The sequence below is a fragment of the Pygoscelis adeliae genome, unplaced genomic scaffold, assembly GCF_000699105.1.
Source record: "Pygoscelis adeliae isolate BGI_AS28 unplaced genomic scaffold, ASM69910v1 Scaffold318, whole genome shotgun sequence".
Lineage (NCBI taxonomy): Eukaryota > Metazoa > Chordata > Aves > Sphenisciformes > Spheniscidae > Pygoscelis > Pygoscelis adeliae.
This window is the reverse complement of record NW_008825430.1, coordinates 2,993,100-3,014,186: the sequence shown is the minus strand read 5'-3', so window position 1 is coordinate 3,014,186 and position 21,087 is coordinate 2,993,100. Positions and strand designations below refer to the sequence as shown.

The 21,087-nt window shown below is 39.4% G+C and overlaps 1 protein-coding gene across 1 annotated transcript in view; it reads right to left on the bottom strand.

Moving 5' to 3' along the window:
- Positions 1-4,026: 4,026 nt before the first annotated feature.
- Positions 4,027-21,087, bottom strand: part of CEP152 (centrosomal protein 152kDa) — a 26,545-nt gene continuing 9,484 nt past the window's right edge. Inside the window, exons 10-26 of the mRNA XM_009330945.1 lie at positions 20,617-20,708; positions 19,599-19,762; positions 18,806-19,013; positions 17,830-17,943; positions 17,570-17,700; positions 17,258-17,386; positions 16,976-17,111; positions 16,050-16,229; positions 15,237-15,509; positions 14,632-14,763; positions 13,702-14,352; positions 11,879-12,053; positions 6,787-6,868; positions 6,590-6,696; positions 5,665-5,821; positions 5,287-5,390; positions 4,027-5,033 (exon numbers count right to left, since the gene is read on the bottom strand). Of these exons, the coding sequence (XP_009329220.1) occupies positions 4,027-5,033; positions 5,287-5,390; positions 5,665-5,821; positions 6,590-6,696; positions 6,787-6,868; positions 11,879-12,053; positions 13,702-14,352; positions 14,632-14,763; positions 15,237-15,509; positions 16,050-16,229; positions 16,976-17,111; positions 17,258-17,386; positions 17,570-17,700; positions 17,830-17,943; positions 18,806-19,013; positions 19,599-19,762; positions 20,617-20,708 (3,842 nt within the window). The remainder of the gene's footprint in view (positions 5,034-5,286; positions 5,391-5,664; positions 5,822-6,589; positions 6,697-6,786; positions 6,869-11,878; positions 12,054-13,701; positions 14,353-14,631; positions 14,764-15,236; positions 15,510-16,049; positions 16,230-16,975; positions 17,112-17,257; positions 17,387-17,569; positions 17,701-17,829; positions 17,944-18,805; positions 19,014-19,598; positions 19,763-20,616; positions 20,709-21,087) is intronic.

Below are 21,087 nucleotides of genomic sequence, written 5' to 3'. Positions count from 1 at the left end.
CAAGATTAAAAATGGGGGGGGAGGGGAGGAGAAGAGAGGCTAAGTGCAAAGCCAGAGAAAAGAAAACTGGCCGACATTAAGACAAAAGGAATTAAAAAAAAAGTACAAGGGGATGAACTAGACTAGAAAAGAGGACAAATCAAAGAAGTGCAAAAGCACAGTAAAACCATCAAGTAGAAAGAAATGGTAATTTAGTGGTTAAAGTACGAGCCTAGGATTTTAAAGACCTGCATTTAATTCCCTTTCAGGCTTCCCAACTTTCTGAACGAGCTATCTAACCTCTCATGGCCTCGGTTCCTGCTCACGTGACTATTCTTGTGCACAGCACCTCGCTGAGATAAGAGACAAGGTTTCAGATGTGCACATATGCCTACCAAAAATAAAGAATGGGGGAATTTAAACCTAGTTTATGCAAGATCTATTCTTAGTTTTTTTCATTAATAGCTACAGGTGTTCTCATTCCAGCTGAAAGAGGCCGCTGAAGAGACAAGCTAAAACACTAGAATGTGAGACCAATAATTAATGTATTAATTACTCAAAACATTAATTACTCAAAACATGCATGAGTTAGACAAATCCTGTGCATTCCTGTTCTGTACATCACGTATAAGCATCTTATGCACAACTAACTATAGAAAAGATGCTTAAGATGCACATAAAATGTAAATTTTAATTACCATTTAAACATACTATGAAAAAGTCATCTTGGAAATAGCTTCTATTTCATACTAAAATATCAGTATTATAGAGTGATGCATTTTTACAAAGAGGTTGTTCTAAGCAGGAAGGTACAGACATACTATACCTGCAAGATAAGATAAATCAGCTAAAAAAAAAAATATAAAGAACAAAAATACAGCACAGAAAAGAGTACCACTGCATTCTGCTACTTTGGGGATGGGGGTGTGGTTAAACAAAGTTTAAGCTAAATAGTGCCAAACGGCAACATCACTAGAATAAAATTAGACCTGGTTCCTATAGCATAAATGCAGTATTAAAACAAGGAATCAACTGAATCAGAGAGACACAACAGCAGGTAATGAGTTCTTGAACAAAACAGGTAAGTTCTTTCAGCAGTATAACCTAGTGGGTGAAAATACACGGCAAACTTATTTTAAGAGATTCATTTAGTGGCTCTGTTACGATCTTGGCTCAACTATACAAGCCCAACCACTCGCATTACAACACTACATCCCCCTTTCCGACTGGTGTCGGCTGTCCAATTTCAGGAGTTGCCACCCCCTATGCTAGCCTGTTATTGCTTCATTCTTTCCTACTGACGTTAGGAGGAGGGCGGCTGAGGAATGCTTTTGACTAGGAGTTGTTGATTCTTGGGCTAAATATCTCCTTGTTCCTCAAACTTTACTCACCAGGGAATGGTTGCTGGTGTTTGGGTATGGATCTTCCCTCCAGGCATCTGCAGTTGATTCTCATTAAGGAAAACATAAAATCCCCTCAGCAGCTCTGGAACTCTCTGGAGTTGTCAGTGCAACAAGACACACAATACACATTAGGTGAGCAAGGATTTAACGGAATCTCTACCTACATCCACGTTCTCACACGCATCGCAATTTTGGTCACTGAAGTTGCCCGGTACTGTGATACGACAGGACTGAAACAGCAACCAAGTCTAGTCGGGCACCTCATGTCCACATTTAAGTATTCTCCCTTTTACCAGCTGGGATTGGAAAGATCTTCCCCCCCAGTCCCCCCCTCTCTTTTGCCCCATATGCATAACATCTTCCTGCTCCGTAAGAGGGGAAGGACACCCACAAAAGAACCTTTTCTCACGTCAGGCTACGGAGCCTGCTGAAGACAACTCCCCTGGTTTCCTCACTGTAGCTGGGATCTGCTGCACCCTCGGCTTTCTCCAGGGCAGTCAGTAACGTGGAAGACCCCTTCTCATCCTTGTGGGACCCCAGCTTCTAAATGAAATATGTAAAAACCATCAGCTGTTCCAAGCTTTAGCAGGACTAGGATCATTCAGTGCTTCGTTCCGCACTGAAACCGCTGAGCTTTTAAACACAGTTTTTTTAAAAGCTACAGGGAAATGACAGCAAGAGTTGTCCACACCAACAACACTGAACAAGGCGACAGAAATAAAATGCACTGTAAAAAGTTACATTTTAGGAGACTTTTAAAAGCAGTTTGCACATTGGCACCGAGCATGCCATTTTGGGGAGCAACTACAGAGAAGCTCTTGAACCCACCTCAGATGAAGGATTACTTGGAAAAGCACGTTTGGTCCACACCAGCGAGACGACGGGCCCTCGGCTGCTGTCTGAAGGGTCAGGGATGTCCTGCAGGACAGCTGCACGTTTACTTGTACAGATGCAGGCTTTCTTCACCTGGGGAAGGTTTCTGGACTAGTCCAAGGAACAAATTAATCTGATGGATTGGTTTAAACACTTGTACAAGTACCTCTCACGCGGAAATAAATGTGCTGCTTTTTTACCTTGTGCAATTTGGGAAAATGTTTAAGCTAACCAAAAAAAGCCACTTATCATTGAAAAAAAAGCCTCCACGTGGGGCTTAGAGGACAACTAGTAAAAACTTTCCCCTGCAGACAAGGCCACAGCTATTTCCTCAGCTAAGAGCTCGGAATTTGGCCCTTGAACTTAACCGCTGCCCATGTTTGTTTAGGCACAAGCGGTCTCTCTCGTGGCCTCAGTTTGCTCCCACTGACGATGACAAACCCCACCGTCACTAAAGAGGAAGTGGGGTTGGATTTATGGGCAACGTTAAAGGCCACCAAGAAATTCAGAAGTCTCTCATCAGATCGCCCGAGAGAGTCTCAAGTCACAAACCAGTCCTGCGTACCAAGAGCTGTAATGCATTCTGCTTTGCCAGTTGGCCTGAAATATAAACAGGCAGGACGTTTTTGTAGAGGAAGTTAAACACATTTTTCTTCAGAAGATTTCTGTTGAACCTTGTACTGTTTTCCTCTTAAAACTGAAAAGATTCTCAGACTAGACTGTGCTGTTTGACTCTGAAAGAGCAAACGAGCATCCTTACAGCAGTTAAACGTCGTTACATATGAAAGGCATATACGTATCTTTGAGAGAACATTGTCTTTGTTCTTCTTCTAATATCACAGAAAAATAGCAAGCAAAACCCTTCTGTTTACGTCTTCCCTATTACTGTTGATGTGAATTGCTGGCCCATAACCAGACTATTAATTGCCACAAGTATGATTTAATCACACCCTGTATGAGCAAGGAGCAAGACGCCTCTTTTCCTCACAGTATCTCTGGAAGTGAAATGCCATCCCAAGGAAAGCAGAAGGTCTAGAAAAAAGATACATTTCATAATTCTCTTCAAAACGGGAGCAGGCCTTTAAATCTTCTAAGCATCAGGAGGAAGACTACTACATCTTCAACTTACATTGATAACCTATGCTATATTTAAGGAACACCTGCAAAACATGGTTATTCTAATTTTTACCTTTCTCCTGCCCAGTATGAGCTATTTTTTTGCTGCACCAAAGGGAAGAGTACTTGAAATGTGATTTGTTATAATAGTTTAATGAAAAAACGCAAGTATTTTTGCTTTTATTATGGGGACGCACACAGAGGCTTACAGGGGGTCCTTCAAAATGGAAAAGGCAATTAAAATACTTACTTCAAACAAATCCCAAAACATCTCTCATTGAGCTCTGAAGGAAGTTTCGTAACTATTTAAAAAGACTACCACAAGTTACTGTGGCTTTTAGATAAACACTGCACTGCAAGCTAGGCTTAATATAAAAATAGATTATATTTAATAAATTGGTATATAATACACTATAAACAATTATGAAAGTGTTATTACAAAGGTAAATAAAAGTCTGCATTAATATTTCAAGTAACTTTACAGAATTTCTTCACGTAACATTCAAATTGTGTAACATTGATCATGAAATGGACACAGTAGAACAGGTTTTCACCAATCCTCACACTTTTATTGAAATATCAAATTATCTTTTTTTCCTTCAAAACGAGGAATTGCTGGTATCGGTTCGAGTTGGAAAGTGGGCTATCAAAACCACTATCTTACTGAAGAGACCGGGGATCCCACATCATTTTTTTCCAAGCATTTGTTGCAGCATTTTCCTACAGCTGAATCTGGCGATACATCGAGTTGTGCGACAGCAGAATTTGGTTTGTCGAAGCTGAGGAATGAAGTATGCTCTGGGTGTGTTATCAGGTGGCCTCTACAGCAAACTTCAGTGCTGCTTTTTGTGCTAGGAATCTTGCCATTGCCATTAGAAATGTCTCTCCAAGAAGTAACGACGTTTTCATCTGCGGGGGAAAATGACCTGACGTGGGGAAACTCTTCACAGCATGCAGTCTGTGCTTGCACATTAGTACTGGCTTTTTGTTCAGGGTACGAGAGGGGCGTATCGCTACGATCCAGACGCGGGCTTCCATTCACAGAACTCCATTCACTGCAACTTCCTTCATCCCTTTCTGGAAAATCAAATTCCTGAGTTCTTTTAGATTTAGTTTTCCATTTTCCACATGACGGGATACATTTATCCTCTTTCAAGACCGTTCTTTCATTCTTGCCCTTAAGCGTATGATGAGCTGGCCCGGAGACGTTATGGCCATTTGTAAAGCTGGGTGCCTGCATATCTCCTAACGCCACTTGAAAAGCGGATGGAAGAGCATTCTGATGTGCTATATTACTAGCAGCACACAAGAGACCTTTGTCTACATTTACAATGGGGCCATATCTTTCTCTTCTTCCATCTTCATTTGAATGTAACTCTGACAGAGCATCTCTTGAAGCACCATCCAGATTTTTAGAATTATTCCCCTTCTGAATATCTGAAGTCACTCTTTCATGACGCGTATGTTGAGTTTCAGTCTGCATTGCATCAAACCGCTGTCTCAAGTCATGCGGTACATGTTTCTGAACAACTTCATCATTAGCTTTTTCGGTAATGCTTTCGCCACATGATTTGCTTTCCATATGGTTTGACCTAGTCTGAAGCATACGATCTCTTTTTGAGTACTCAGCTCCAGGTGGTAGATCAGAATTTAATAGCAGAGCTAGGAGAGGAGGGAAGGAAATAGATTAATTGAAGAAAGTGTTAATGCTGGGGAAAAAAAAACCTAGGTTCTTTTGTTTCTTTTTTTTTTTTAAATAAAGAATTGTAAGCATTGTCAAAATAAGCAGCTTATATTTACATTTCCATTAGCAAGCTTATAAATAAATAGTACTTCACTTTCCATCTGCATTTTCATTACTACATGCATTAAATCAATATGATCAAGAAGAGAACGACTGCAGAATCCAACATACCTGAGCGGGTAGATTTGCTTTGGGGAATGTGTCGAAGAGGCGTTTCAAGTCCTTTAGCCATCGTAGCAAGCTTACTGGCAGCATTCATTATTTTCTTTTCAGCTCTGCCAAGAATTGCAGAACATGAAAAAAAAAAATTAAAGTTTAAGGATAATTCCTTTTCAGCTCTGCATTTTACTTCAAGGTAACGTTAGCGAGAGTCAAAGAATACTGAAAAGACAGTATGCCAGACTGCGCAGCAGTGACCCCATGCCAATCTGAGCAGACTGGCAAGACTTCAGGTCAGACGCTGTTTGCTCCAAGGTGGACAAACACCAGACTAACGTCTACACGCCTCTTTCAAAACCAACAGTAATTTCCAAACATACTTGAACTTACCCTTCATGTTTCCCATTATCAGTAAGAAGTTGTTGAAGGCATGTCAAATAGTATTTGCGCATTTTCCGTGCTGTTTCTTGGCGCTCTCTTAAAACCTCTGCTTTAATCATTTCAGCAGCTCGCTCCTTACTTTCACGGATATAATAAAGCATATCACCTACAAACACACTTCATTAGTACCAGTTTTCCCCCAGAGGGGGGAAAAAAGCCAACACCACAAACGGATTGTCTAGCAGACCTGGAGCAAGTCAGCAAGGGCCTGGATTTACCTGCCAACATTCCACCCAAATCCTTGTGCCAAATGTTGCCTACTGGATAAACACCACTGAAGACCAGAGCAGGTCAATACGAAGCATCAGACAGGAATTCAGTTGTCTAATTCTGCATCTTCAGCAGCAACAGAAAACACTAGGCACAGGGATTTGGGAGGAATGTTGGCTAGTAAAATGCGGGTCTATGAACTCTTTGATGGCAGCGCAGCTGGCGTTTGGGGACCTGCTGCACTCGAGTAAGACCTGGCGCTACACTTAACCCTCTCTCCTCAGCCAGAAGGTTGCTGATTAAGCCAAAAGGCAGGATACAGCACAAGAGAAAAGCAGATTCTCCCTCAGGACAAGTTGCAGGGTGGGTGGATTGTTTGCTGGAGAAACAAGATCAGTTCTCAAAAGACGCTTTACCACTTTAAAAGACATAATACAGTGCAACAAAGCAAGGATGGCATAACAAGGCTTCACCCATCGCAATTAATCTTGTCGAAGACTATGGTGACAATTCCATTTCTCACATTCGCTCTAGCAAGAAGGAAAAATTTACTTCTCATGCGATTTGGCTGTCAGATTCCTGTGCAAGTTGGCTGAAGGAGGAGGAAGTGACAAAGTAAATTATTTTGCTCTCCTAACTTTTTAGCTAAGACTTTAGTACTTACACTTAATCTTGCTCACAGCTTTAATGTACTGAGCACGCATTTCTTCCAGCCCTTTCACAGAGTCACAGGATGTACAAGGTTTTGAGACGCCTCCCTTTGACAGTGACCTGAAATGCACATAAGTCACACCGCACAAGAAAAGCGGCTTGTATCTCACCAAAAAAAAAAAAATCGGCTTGTTTAAATTTTTTAAATACCTTGGTGGTGTTCCCAGGTCTTTCAGTTTAGTCTTCATCTCAGAGTTTTCTGCAATTAGAGCTTCTAGAACCTTCTCATTTTCTATTAAAAAAAAAAAGAACCATAATTCACTGCACTTCTCTAAATTCAAGTGGACTTCTGCAGAAGTTATTACATAAACTGCTGTCTCTGGTGTAAGAGTTCAATGTCACACAGCATCATCAGCAAATGTACAGCTGTTGCAGTAACAAGCACATAGGAATCGACCACAATACACTTCAGTGAAGCCTGAATATAAAGTTCTCTCATACAGTAATTAAGTTTAAAGCCTTCATATGCCATTACTAACGCTATGCTGGAGGCAAAACTTCAGAGATACCAGGTGTACGTGTGGAGAAAGCATGGGGGGGAGGGAAGAGGGTTGTTTTCACAAACATGTGAAAAGAATTATTAATTTGTGGGTTAGCAATTATGCCTTCTTTGGGGTGGAGAGATGAAAGACAAAACTTCATTGTTGTTTTTTTTGTTTTGGTTTTTTTTTTTTTAATAACCAAAAGCCAGTATTACAGAGGAAGGCTGGACTTCCATGCTGAACTCTGCTCAATGCTACTAAGCATATAAATATTATAATGAGCCACCACAGAGAATGAGAAGACAGTGGAGCTGAAAAAGCCCAAAGCACAGGACTTCAAGCTGATACTGAAGACTGTTGATCATGGCATACAGATAGTCTACCTGTGGGTCATCTCCTGAAAGTTAAAGAACCTTAAAACCTATTTATGAGCTGTGTAATCTAATCTAAGCAAATGGTTATTTTTTAAAAAGGGTACAGGTATCTACTGTAACTTGAAGAATTGATGAATAAATTTGGATAGACCCATAAAAATCAATAGTTGATTACTAGCTCTCCTATTTTAGGAAAGAAAACCAACATGAATTGAACACCTACACTCAATGCTGGAGATAGCTCCACTGCAGCCAGTCACAGAAGTTTTCACATGAACCATGGCCTAAGGAAAACAAAGACTGTCACCACACAACAGAGGGCATGTCTTAAAGACAAGTCTTCCTTCCAGAAGAATCAAGGCTTTCATGGGTAGAATATGGAGGACCTGAGCCCAGGGAAAGACACAGACAAGTTTGGCTTTCTCCCTTCTCTAGGATGATTTGCAGAAAAGCAAAAAGCAAGCAGCCATCCTGGAATACAGAAAGAAGGAATTCATGGCCTTCGGAGATCCTCATTTGTGGTCTAGACCTCCTATTATCCTTCAGTCTTTCCTCCAGTCCCCAAGGAAGTTTACATGCTATATGGTTGTTGACAAAAGAGCACAGAAATAATATTACGCAAATCTGTGCAACTTGCTCACCTGACCTTGCTCACACATCTGCAAGCTGGCAAAAACCTTCCCCTTACAAACATACAGCATTTCACTCATCCCCACTGAGCACAAGGTTTATTAGAGCGGGCAACTGAGACTTTTCATTAAAAAAAAAAGGGGGGGGAAACACACTCCACACAACACACCCAAACCACGGCCTTTGGCAAGTAGGTCACTTGGTATAACGTGCTACCTCGCATCTGCTTTCTCCAAGCTGACCATTTGCCAAACCTGCTTACAGTGGCCACAGTGACCTTTCACCGAGGCATGCTCAAACAATTCTACAGAGTTACTGACCCTCAGGATGCAGCTTGAGACCCCTCCTGAACCAGGACCTTCAGCAAGTCCAATTCCTGCCATGCTCTAAGGAGAGCCTAGGAAAAAAAAAATGCCCTGAACGCTACTGTGTACAGCTTCAACTGATTAAAACACTGCAGGGAGAATGATCCTCTTACTCAATCACCAACATGTTTTCCTTCAGAGAAAACATCATTCTCTTTGTTCCGCTCCTTAAAACAGAGACCTCTACTGACTTCAGTATAGCTGAATAAGGGGATAGAGTTCCTCAGATACCAGCCGAATGGGAGCTGTGCTCCATATAGTACATTATGCTCAAGTAGGAAAGAAAAAGTTCTTGAGCACAGGAACGAAGCAGAGCAGGCATTCCTCCTACAAATCCTCTCAGAAATAAGCCTAGACAAAAGGAATTCTTGTTCCTATCAGAGACAGATGAATCAATATGACTTCCTCTGAGTGAAAAGCCTACATGCAAGGCTTACAGAAAGAGACCCAACCACAGGAGTAGTTACAGGTACGGCAAAGGGGTTTGATACGCCAAAGACTTTTCATCCTCGTTAGCCCAGATTTTACTATGGCCAGAGACTTCTACTGAGTTAAATAAAGTAATAAAGGATGGAGTCTATTATCCTGAAAGGATGACAGATGTACATGATGCAATAGCATCCACAATAAACGCAGGTATCGATATCAAGTCAGATAATATTGCAATTGACTAAACTGATGGCCGAGTGTCAGGGAGATTTTACCACCAGGCACTATCAGCCTGTCCACAGAAGGTGATACAGGTATTGAGAATGCCAGAAATAAGATGTTGGACAGCAAAGAGAAGGCAATCACAACACCACAACACTACCCCACGGCCAGTGGGGGGTGTATTAAACAAGAGTACTGGATAACACCGCTACTGAATCAGAAGCAGTCTCCTACAATAGAGGAATCTCAAGCAAGTTACTTTGCACCATCTTTTTCCATCAGAAATAGCTTCAGAAAAGCCTTATTTCCATACAACAGGCAGAAGCCTCCCTTTCAGTGACTCTTCCAAAAACAGAGTGGATATTTCATATGTATCATTGGTAGAGACAGTCATCACATAGGAAAGAAAGACTTAAGAACTAGAGACCTTTTCTCAGTCATCTGTCCTGTATTTCTCATTTCAAAGTGACAAAGGAAAAAGAACATCTTGATTTAAAAGGCAAAGAGACTAAGTAAAACCTACTTAAAACCTACTTTAAGGCTTACAAAAAAAAAAGAAAATAAGAAGAACTACAGCTTCAAGCTATTATTAACTGCAGGAAGGTACAAGAAAACTGTGGTCAATGGCTTACTACTACCAGTGCCTAGAGGAACCAAGTAACATTTGGGGCCACTTTGCTCTTTATACTCCCACTACGGGGGGACTAGTATGTGCACAGTAGCAGTACAGCCCCAAAGGAGACAGCTAAAGGCCTCCCTGACTCACATACGTTTCTAAGCATACATGTCTACGTGCACACACGTGCATTATCTGTATAATCCTCATGGGCAATGGGATCCACATGTACACATATTCAAAGACCATGTGCCACGTGTTCTGTTTTCCTCTATTCTTTTCCTGATACACACAGAAGAGTACTAAAGCGATAAGTAATGTTGGAAGTCAAGAGAGTGGGGGGGTTTCTTGGGGGCGGGGAGGTCAGTTTGTGGTTTTTTTCTTGTGGGGGGTTTGTTTGGTTGGTTTTTTTAAGTATGCACACACCCCCATTCCATCCACTGAAAACTAAATGATGCAACAGATGAAAGACTCATGCAGCCAGCAAAGCAGAGCCATTCAAAATTGTCTTTAGGTGACTAACAATCCTAACCTTGGATTTGCTCTGACTTAGCTTCATGTTCCTCCACAGCAAGCTGAAGATGTTTGCGGGCTATCTCCAGCTTTCTTTTCAAGTCCTGGCACGCAGTCTCTCTCTTTTCAAGCTCCTGGCAGCAGTGTTCACAGCAAAAATCTTCCTGAAATCCAGGGTTCCTTTTTGTACATTTCTGAGCTGCAACAGTAAATGCTAAAAGTTATACATCAACCATAGGACCAAAAAAAAGAATCAAGCCCAACCTTACTATTTCCAGTGCTCTACTTAGTCTTTTTCTTGCTGGAAAGCATATAACATCAATCTAAAATAATCACAAGAGGCTGGAACCCTGTTATAGAAAGTGCAGAAGCATCTATCAAGTCGTTGAGCCCTCACAGCCTCAATACACTCCCATCAGCGATGATCTGAGTCTTCAGTCAGCGAAGAGAGACTTGTAGGTTGAATTGTTTTAACAAAACAAAAACCAACCACCAAAAAACCAGCCAAGCAGGGCCTTTTGGAGTCAGCTGGGGGAGATTCTCCCAGCTGGGAAGCCTCACACCCGACCAAGTCTAGTTAAGAAATTCACAAAGACTGGGCTACTTCTAGGACAGCAACGGCTGCTCTTTATAGCCAGGACAGGGAGCTCTGGAGACAGAAGAGCTGCACTGCTTGTATTGTTTTGTGTTTTATAGATGGTTTGTTATTTTGGTGTTGAAGGAATTCAAGCCACACTATAGGCATAAAGCCAAAGACTCTCTTGGGTTTTCTTGCTTTATGTTTTTCAGTTGCGTAAGAACTTAAACTAAACAGAAAGCCCCAGAGAGATTTCTGTGCCTCCCATGAAGTTTCTCCCCAGCTACACTGTCTCCGGCTTTGCCGTAGTACACATGACAGCTTTGGGAAGAGCTACAATGCTATATACTGGGGGCAGGAGGGGGCGTGGGGGGGAAGGAAGTTGGGGGGGGGAAGAGAAACATCACCCAGGGATTCACATTTTTTCAACTACATTCTTGATCAAAAGAATCAGAAAAAACTACCATGCCAGGCAAAGTATGATTCTTGACACAACAGTATCTTTTACATGAACGTAGAATTCCTTGTCCTGCCTAGTGTCAAAAGCAAGTAGCATAATTCTATCTTCAAAGCTCCAATTTAGTATTACCCATTTGCAAGACATAGTTTAGACCACATCCTGCTCATCATAATCAACACTGGCTTGCTTATGAGCTTTTATACACCAGAGGTATTAGTGTTCACGTCCACAACCCCCAAAGAGTATTCACATCTGCAGCTATTTCTTTACTTCTGAAGAATGGCTTTAAAAAGCAGAAAGCTACTAGCATGTAATAACATTAAACCTCAAAGCCTGGCATTAAATCAGTAAGCTGAAGACCAGTACCATTTGTTGCATGGTTTGTGACTTTAACATAGTACAAGCTAATGCAACATTAAACCACCTTACAATCAGAACCGCATCTTCCTCTCTCACTCAAATATTCACTAACTTTGCATTAGAGTCATCAATAAGACATTGACTATTAAAGACTGCTACAAACAAGCTTAATTTGATGACACATAATTTGCCAAATAAAAACCAAACACAATACCTTTGTCTGTTCCAGTTTCCTGCAAGGGTGGCTGTCGTCTTAGCCTCCTTTGTGCTTCTGCTTGGTGTCCAACATTGTACACAGGAGATCTTGCCACGTCCCCAGTTTCTCCTTCACCACGTTGCAGGCAAGTGTATGCTTCTTTATTTGCATTAGTCAGTAGCTCTTCATATTTCTGCAATTGAAAAAACACTTCCTGAAAACCCAATACATAGCAAAAAAAAGAAAAAAAGTGTTCCACACTATCTTAAAGTAGATAAATAATATGTTACACAGAAAAACAAGCAACCCTGGCCACCAAGTAGCTTTAGTAATTGTAATGCAGGTGCTTTAAACCTGCAATAGAACTGTAGATTGCGGCTCAAATCAGGAGGAAAATGTGTATTCTAGCACACAGAAGTTCTACCTGGCATAATTCACTGCAACAGCAGTACCTGGCTATCCTGAGTACTATTTTGGAACCGTCAGTAGCCCTTAACATTGCAGAACTATACAGTGTCTTTGAATAGTTGAAGCTAACTTGTTTTTTAAAAGGCATATCCAGCAGAAAAAGGGGTTCGACCCATTTAGAGTTTCGCCACAAATATGGGTAGTAAAGGGACAGGAAAGTCATCTAGAAAAACGTAACTCCTTCGTTTATTGTTACTATGGTAGGATAAGAGAAGACATTACTAAGAAATTACAAAGACTTCACTGGATAAGGCTGTTCAAGCCAACCAATGTCTTGAAGTTCAAAGACATATTAAAAACAGTTTACCGAGACACATTCATATCTATTACAGAAGGTAGATCAGGCATAGGAAAAAAACCTTCTGATTTTCTTTACCATAGTGAAAATAACTCATGACAAGAAAACTTTAAAGGTCCACTTTCCGAAGAGAAACATATTACCACTAAAAAACTGGGTAATATTGTAATGAGAAATCACTTCATACTCATTTCCCCCCACCCTGCCCTTTCTTGAAAAACAAGACAGTTTCCTTCTCTGTCCTATTCTTGGATAATTCCCCAGCAGCTGAATGCTGGGTGGCAACGGCATTTCCAGTGGGATGCTCCCCATAATCAAAAACTTACTACAAGCATAAGTATTGCAAAAGGAGGAATCTGCCAAAACAACAGAAACAGAAGCTTTTGGACAGAATTCTACTTTGCCCCAAACTCCTCTAGAAGAGGGTGTCTTTCCTCATTTGGGCAGGCACATTGAAAAGATTTCCTAGAGCCACAATAAAGTTAAGCAAGACTGTTATTCCCAAGATAGATCAGTTTGTCAGTTATTCAGTTCTACTACAAATAATCCGCAAAAAGGATTTACTGTTTTCATCTTTATTTGTATCAGAAGGGGGAAGAAAAAGAGTAACGTAATCAACGATCCCTATCCAATCACCATTACAAACTGCTAAATTTCTCCAAAAAAAAACCCCAAACAACGAACCCAGCAGCTATGCAAAAACCTAAGATGGGCCTCAATGACAGAACTCATCTAAGAGGTCACAAGGAGCCTTCAACAGGCTCCCAGACTTAAGATGGTGGATTCTTCTCCTTAATTTATGAATCTTGGCATTAAAGAGTGACACTCCTAACCTGGCTTTCTCTTCTTTAAAGATTGAGGGTGTCAAAACTACACCCACCCTTTCCCTTTCACTTGCTAATGGCAGATTTATCCCTCTTTTACAGTTTTAAAGGACTGTTATTATCAATGAACTCAAACGTTGGATTCTCTAATTCTCAGGATTACATGGATTTTATATTGGGAGAAAACAAGTAAGAGTCTGACTTCTCAAATCCCTTTTCTGGTTGACGGTTATAATTTACAGAAATATTACCTCTTTCCATTCTCTCTCTTTCTTTTCCAGAATTGTGTAAACTGTGGTTCTGTAGGCCTTTTGTAAGCAAGCCTTCAGTTTGTCTTTGCATCGATGGCTTAATTGAACATGAGCGTCAAAACACTTATCCTTCCAAGAATGCTTACTATGTGTGCACTTGACTAGTTCTTCATGGATTTCACTCAACAAGTACTCAAGCTCAACCAGAGTCTTCTCTTCATACCGATTCATTTCATCCTGCAGCCTCTTTGTTTCCTGAGCCTCCCATTCTCGCTGCTTTTGGTCTAGTAACATCTTTATTTCTGCCTCTTTCTGAATGGAAAGATCATTCTTCTGCTTTGCAAGATCCTCCTTTGCTGATGCAAGTACCTCTTTAATTCTGTTTCTGTGATCATCTAAGAACAATCGGTAGTCTCTCTCATTTTGTCCTTGTATCTGCAGGATTTCTTCTTGCTTTTCTTTGTTCCACTGAGCACGGGCTTTTGCTAGTTCTGCTTTGATAGCTGCGGGGATTTCTTCTTTCTTTAGCTCCAATTCCTTCTTGAGAGAAATTACCTTTTCTTCAAGTTCTTTCATTCTTGGTCCAGATTTCTCTGTATGCTCATGTTCTTTCTTCCATTTCTCTTCAGCAGCTGAGAGAACTAGGGCTAACTGGTGAATATGTAACACAGTCATTAAAGATATATGCATATATTTATATATACATAAAACATAACCCTGGGTCATTATCAATCTATTGGAGATGATTTTCAAATTATTTAATAAAAATATAATCCTATATAGGCAAAAAAATGGATCAGAGCCAGAATACACTAGAAACATCTTTCCTTAATGATTCCCCGCTTATGTCTGCATTCATTCCTCAGGAATATATGGGATTTGGAAGACTGAACTGTTTATCAATACACATATACAAGCATTTCGGGCTACCTGCTTTGCTGCAGTCTCTTTGTGTTCTTCTTCCCATTTTTCTTGTTCTATCTTTAGATTTACTTTGTACTCTTTGAGGTCTGTTAATTCTTGCAGCCACCTGGCACGAGCTTGGGTTAAAGCTGCATCTACCTATAAGCAGATAAAAAACCTATTTCAGTCACCACCACTGAATACATTTTTATTATTACTTTCATGTAGCAGTGAAAGAACAGACTTCAGTTTGGATTGCCCATGTTTATAGAAATTAAAAGAATCAGATCAGCAGCATCTGTTCATTTCTTGATGCAAAAAATGATACCAAGATGTTGAATATTAATTTTTTCTTAACAAAAGGGTATAAACTCTAAGCCAGTTTTGCTCAGTTTTGTTCAAAACTCCTGCAAAACTTGTTCAACTGTGTGAAAAATTAACAGCTAGAAAAAACAAGCTACATGCTACAGCTTCTTCAGAACTTTGTTTTTTTAAATGTATTTCTAATATAGCAAATACCAACTACTGAGCAGAAAGTTAGTGGAAGAGAACACTTTTTTTTTTTTTTTTAATGACTTAGTTGCACATGGCAGTTTCACATGCTCCAGGCAGACAGAACAATTATTTGTTACCTGGCTGGCAAGATTTTTACGGTATTTATTTTCCAGTTCTATTTCAAATTCTTTTAAGGCCTCTTCAGAGGCCATACTTTCTTTCAGAGCCTTCTGGATCTGCAGCCTCTGATCTTCAACAATCCCTTCTAACTCTTCAGCTGAAGCTTCATCCACAACTGTTACTCGGTCAGTTTGGCTGCTGCAGTCATTACATTCAACGACAGTTCTTCTTGTTTCTTCCAACCTACTTTGCCATTCTCTTTCTATTTTTGCAAAGACTTGCTCTTTATTCTAAGGAAAAAAAATATTTTTAAAGAAAAATCTCCCCAGTGTCCAAATAACTAGAATTTCACTGGTATTTAACAAAAAAGCCACTGTTTACACCAATAATCTTCCTTCCCTAACAGGTGAAGAGCAAAACCACGCCCAGAGAGCGGAGAGTTTGGTAAAGAATGAGTTGTTTTTCCTTCCTTATCACAGCTTTCTTCTATGGGATAGGATACACAGAGGCCTTTTATACGATAACTGAATGAAACAATAGAAAGCGTAACCACTCACCCAGGGATCAGGGTGGAAAACTCCAGCATATTACCAACTGTGACATTCAGGACAGTCTGCATATTACTTTACAGGGTCTAGGAGTTTTTTTCCAAAGTCTTAAGCATGTGTAATACCTACTGACTCCTTTAGAGGCTCCTAAAAGGACAGGTCCTTGAAAGCCACTTGAAATGGCAGAATAACAGCACATAAGTCTATCTACATACAAAAGTTCTTCTGAAAATAAACAAACCAACAAAAAAAAAATTGAAACCCCCGGTCTAAGTTCCACACCTCTTTTAATTCCTTCTCCCAGTGAATTTTGGCTAATGCAACTTCCTCTTCAACCTGCTGTTCTTTTTCTTCCAGCCACTGCTTCTTTGCTGCTGTCATAGAACTGCTGTGTTTCTCTTCAAGCGCAGTCCTCAGAAGGTTAAGAGAGTCTTCTTTTTCTTCTAGTAGCTGTTTCTTGAGCTAGGGAAAAAAAATAAAATTAAAGTATTCTCCAAGGCATAGTGAACTGCTCTGGTACAAAGTGATGAGAATGCATGAGACATGATTAATTCTCTAGAGCCTGTGCACTGATCTTACTGATGACACCTGGACAAGAGATTCGGCTCCCAAAAGGAGCTGTTTTAAGGTGTGATATCAGAGGTTATTATAGGCTATTGCTCTGAAATAAGTTTTCTTATCAAGTATCTTTATTCCCAGCATACTTTGAGCTGCACCTCTTTACTGTACTTGCTTAGCAAGACAGTTGACCTAGTTTAGTCATTTCACACTGATATCTTCAAGAAAAGCGAAGTTTTTAATCAATATAGCAGTCTGAAGTCATTATTAGTTAAAAAACCACAGTATTTTCAGATCAGTTTTATATAGGGAGAAGAAAACTTGTATTGTCAGTCAGGTTTTTGGAAAACGTCTCATGAACGTAAAACCTCATACTGCCGACTGAACAGTCCTCAAGAGTCAGAATTATGAAAGTCGACTACGTGAAAATGAATAGCTACTGGAAAGGGTTACTTCTACAATATTATAAACCCCAGGAGACATCAGCAGGTTAATTTAACAACCAATAAGTCACATGTATTAATTTTCTGATATAACTGCATCTCTTCCAAGTATCTTCCCCAAACAATTACAAAGTTAAATACACTTACGGATATTACATCTTAAAAACAGTCTGAAATGATATGGTTTACAGGTATTTCCATTAGTACCTTCTCTTCCTTCAGCTGCTGCTCTTGCTCAAATTTCTGCCTCAAAGTAGCTTCCAAGGTGTCCTTCTCCCCACAGACTCCGATGTAACATTCCTTCACTGCAGTCATCTCTCTGTTCAGCTCCTCTATGTTAGCCCTTCACAGGACAGATTATTTATTATCAGTTAGTCTTTACACTCATAGGACAGCAAGTCTGTTTTAAAAAAAAGTGTAACTAGCACTGAGGGCCAGACAGGAAATGTGAAAGTTTCAGTAAAAGTGGAAAAAAATGGTAAGTCTTACTTCAACTGCGAGATTGTCTGTTCGTAAGTTTGAACAAGCTGCTGTTTTTCTGCAGCATACCTCTCCAGCAGGCCTTTCTCAAAATGCGCTTTTGTATCCTCATGATGTTGCTGATAAGTTCTTTCACACCTACAATTTCAAGAAAGGAAAAAAACCCTCTTTTTTTTCCCCTTTTAAACAGGGTTCAACTTTTTGTTAAGTAAGAAACTAGCTTTCTAATGCTGACCTCCCCTTGTACCAGATAGCTGGTACAAGATTATACATGCAGGCTAAAAGTTCACAAATGGAACTAAACGGAGTTAACAGACTTACCTGTCAATGGCTTCTTGTTTATCCTGATCAAAATCCTGAACCATCTTTCTCATCTGACAACAGAGGTCTTGATTTAATCTTTTCAGTTTTTCCTCATTTTCCTTCAGTTCTTCAATAGTCAAAGTATGGTTCTGGACAAACAAGGGTCAAGTAATAGGTGGGTTGTAAAAACCTTTTCTAATTGCAGGTTTTAGCAAAAGGGGTTTTTTGTGGGTGGTTTTTTTTTTTTTTTGTAGAGATAAGCAGCATCTCTATCTCACCTCAGCTTCTTGCAGCAAAGTTTCATTAGCCTTTCTGAGTCTCAGAACTTCTTCCTTAAGATTATCAGAAACCGAAGGTCTAGCCACCAAAGCATCATTCAGGTTTGTGACAAGCTAAAAATAAACAAAATTAAGATGATTTCTTTCAAGATATACATGACTTAGAAGTTGATGCTGTAAAAAAGTTAAAACTGTCGAATAAAAATTTTACTTGGAAAAAATAAAAAAACCCAAAGGAAATTATTGCAGTGTGAGATATAACAGTATCGCTGTTATTCTAGATTAATTCTTTAAACCTTCATGATGCTATGAGTTTCAAGAAGCACACACTCAACGTTGTGTTTGCAAGCTGAATGACTACTATCATCCAACAGAGAGCACACTTCTCAAGCATATTATATTCCTATTCCACGTCCAGGTCATAATATATAGATTACAAGAGCAGATGTTACAAGTCTGATCAATTTATAGAGGGATGTTAATAATGGGGTGAAGAGAGATGCAATATCAAAGGGATTCCTTGTTGATCAAATTACATAGTGAAGGCCCTCTGAAGGCAATCTGTTTAATGTTCCATTTGTATAACCTAATGATACTATCAGCTTTCTCAGAGAAATTACAAGGTCTTTTTGGCTAAAGAAAACCTACCTTCTCCAATGAAATTCAGTTCTGAAAAAAGCAGAGTGGCCATTAAGTGCTACCAAGCAAGTAAGCCATCGTATTAGAACTCACCTAATAAGGCATACGCTGCCCAAGTTCTGCTATTCAGTTTGTTTCTTTTTCACCAAAGATACAAAACAAGGTATCATCCAAATAAGAATACTTTCCTTAAGATCAAAGACAGATTTACTTAGTTGCTATGAATACTCAGCCGTCAGTAAATTCTTTGGTCCGTTTTCATAAGTAGTTTAAATGTTGGTTTGGTTCACTAAAATCCAGTGCATCTTTACATTTAAGAAAGTGTAAAAGAACAAACCTCTGACTCTTTTGATGCTTTTTCTGCTTTCAATAACTGCTTGTATTCCTCTAATGTCTTCTGGCAGTCTTTAAGATCATTTTGTAATTGAGTAATCTGTTTTCTCTTCGTTTTATTACTGCTCAATAAACGTTCCAGCTCAGCTTTTAATTCTACAATAATTTCATCTTTAGAGAGCTCTTTATCCACGTCTCTGTTCTGCATTGCACTATTAGGGAAGACAGAACCAGTTCAGTATTTAAAAGAAAAAAGCCATTTATCTGAAAGGTAGTGGTAGCAAAGAGAAGAGCAACTAATGCTACCAGAAATACAGATGCCCAAGAGGTAATAGTAAAAAGAGTGAGAGAACATGAATATAAAAGCCATACACCTTTTCATCAAGTTGCAGTTAATGTACAGAAAACTTGTTTATTCAGCTGTTTCCCCAAAAGAGTCACTCTCATGTGATATATTTTGAGACAACTCCATTGGTTGTTTTAAAAGACAGCTTTAGCATTAAGTAACTATGTGGAATCTTTGAGCAAAAAGGTATTCATGCATATAATCCATACAATCCAAGGAACAGCAACACGGTCCCTATAAAATCTGAAGATTTATTAAGCAGCAATTAGGCATCCAGTTTATGGTATTAGTCCAGTTTCCTGTTTCCCAGATTACCTGGCAATACAAGCAGTATTTCAAACATCTACAAAAAAAAAAAAGTACGTTGATCCAGTAAGACCATCTTTTACACATCACTTGTATAATTTCTTCAAGATTTTAGATTTTTCTTTCAACAAGAATCACTCAATACCTGCAGAACCTTGGTTTCTTCCCAGTGATTTTTTTAATTCCCAAATCTACATAGGATTCACCCAGGTTCGTATGCAGCTCTCCACCTGCATCATTCAAAAATACTCCAAGCTTGGCAGCAGATTCATACAAAGCTATTTCTTCCTTCAGTTCCATTAATTCTTCCTTAAAGGAAGAGACAGAAAAAAAATTACACTGAGCAGAGAAACTCCAAGCAAACACATCAGGCCCATGATAACTCTTCCGAAGAAACACAGAGCTATTCTTTCTGTTTGGTAAGTATAGTTGCATTTAGCTGTATTTACTTGAATCATCTAGCATCAGTTTTATTTATTTATACTATCATTTTTGATACCTCTAGCAGAGCATATGTTAAAACTACAAATTAGTTAGGGAATATTTTCTATTGCTCAGTATATTCTACTGTTCTTATCACAGTTCATATATGAAGTTAAGTATTATTTCTTGTGCTCTTACTTCTTTCCTGCTGCCCTTATATAGTAAAGCGAATGACAACAGAAAAGCACATAGCTGGAAAAACAGCCTATTCCTCTAGTATTTATTAGGATTCATAATTTCCAAGATGATAGATTTACGTCAAATAGAGGAACTGAACTGGAAACACAGACTTCCACTCATATTTTACAGAGGACTCTAGCATTCCCTTTTGCTGGCAAAAGATAAATTTCAGAACGCAATATCTCCAACTCCCCCTATAGCCTAATTAAGTTATGAGATTCCCAGCACATAGAATTTACATTCTTCTTTTTCCATAAGCAGGTTAGATAGATGTATGATATCAAATTTGTGCCGATACATATGCCCCGCTGTGTTTTAATTAAAAAAAAAAAAAAAGTCCAACATGCAACACTGGGAGATGAAGTAGTAGGCAGTCCTTCACTGAAAGGAGACGTGCTTGTTTCCTCAACAAATAAAGAGTTTCAACTACCAACCTCTTAGCAATAATGCCCACCCCCCTAAAAATCAAAACAGTAAAATATTTAGTAAAATTAATTAACCTGCAAAGCCTTGTTCATGTTATTGCTTATCATGTGTGCAGACTGAGCTTGTTGCAATTGAAACCGTAACTGATTTGTCTCCTGCATCGAGCCTATTGCAGGACAGAAAACGGAGAGAAAGAGCAAGTCATAAATACGCAAGAAAGACCATGCAATCTGAAAAAAGATCACTGTTAAAAATAGCGATGTTGATTCTGGTAATAGGCATTACTCTGTTTCTATTTCCTTGAGCTCACTAATAGAAAATACAAATAATGAAGGCAAGAATATTTCCGCCTGAATTGGGCGGGTGAATGTTACTACAGGTCTCCAACTTAAAGTGCAGTTTGTTTTAAAATTTGGGAACTACAGTGGCTTTATTTTTTTTCCAGAATTTTTAATATTAGCTTTAAAATAAATACCATGAGGAAGAAGATGTGCCAAATGTTTGCTTTCCTCGTAGCTCACCAGAAGCAAAAAACGACATTGTGT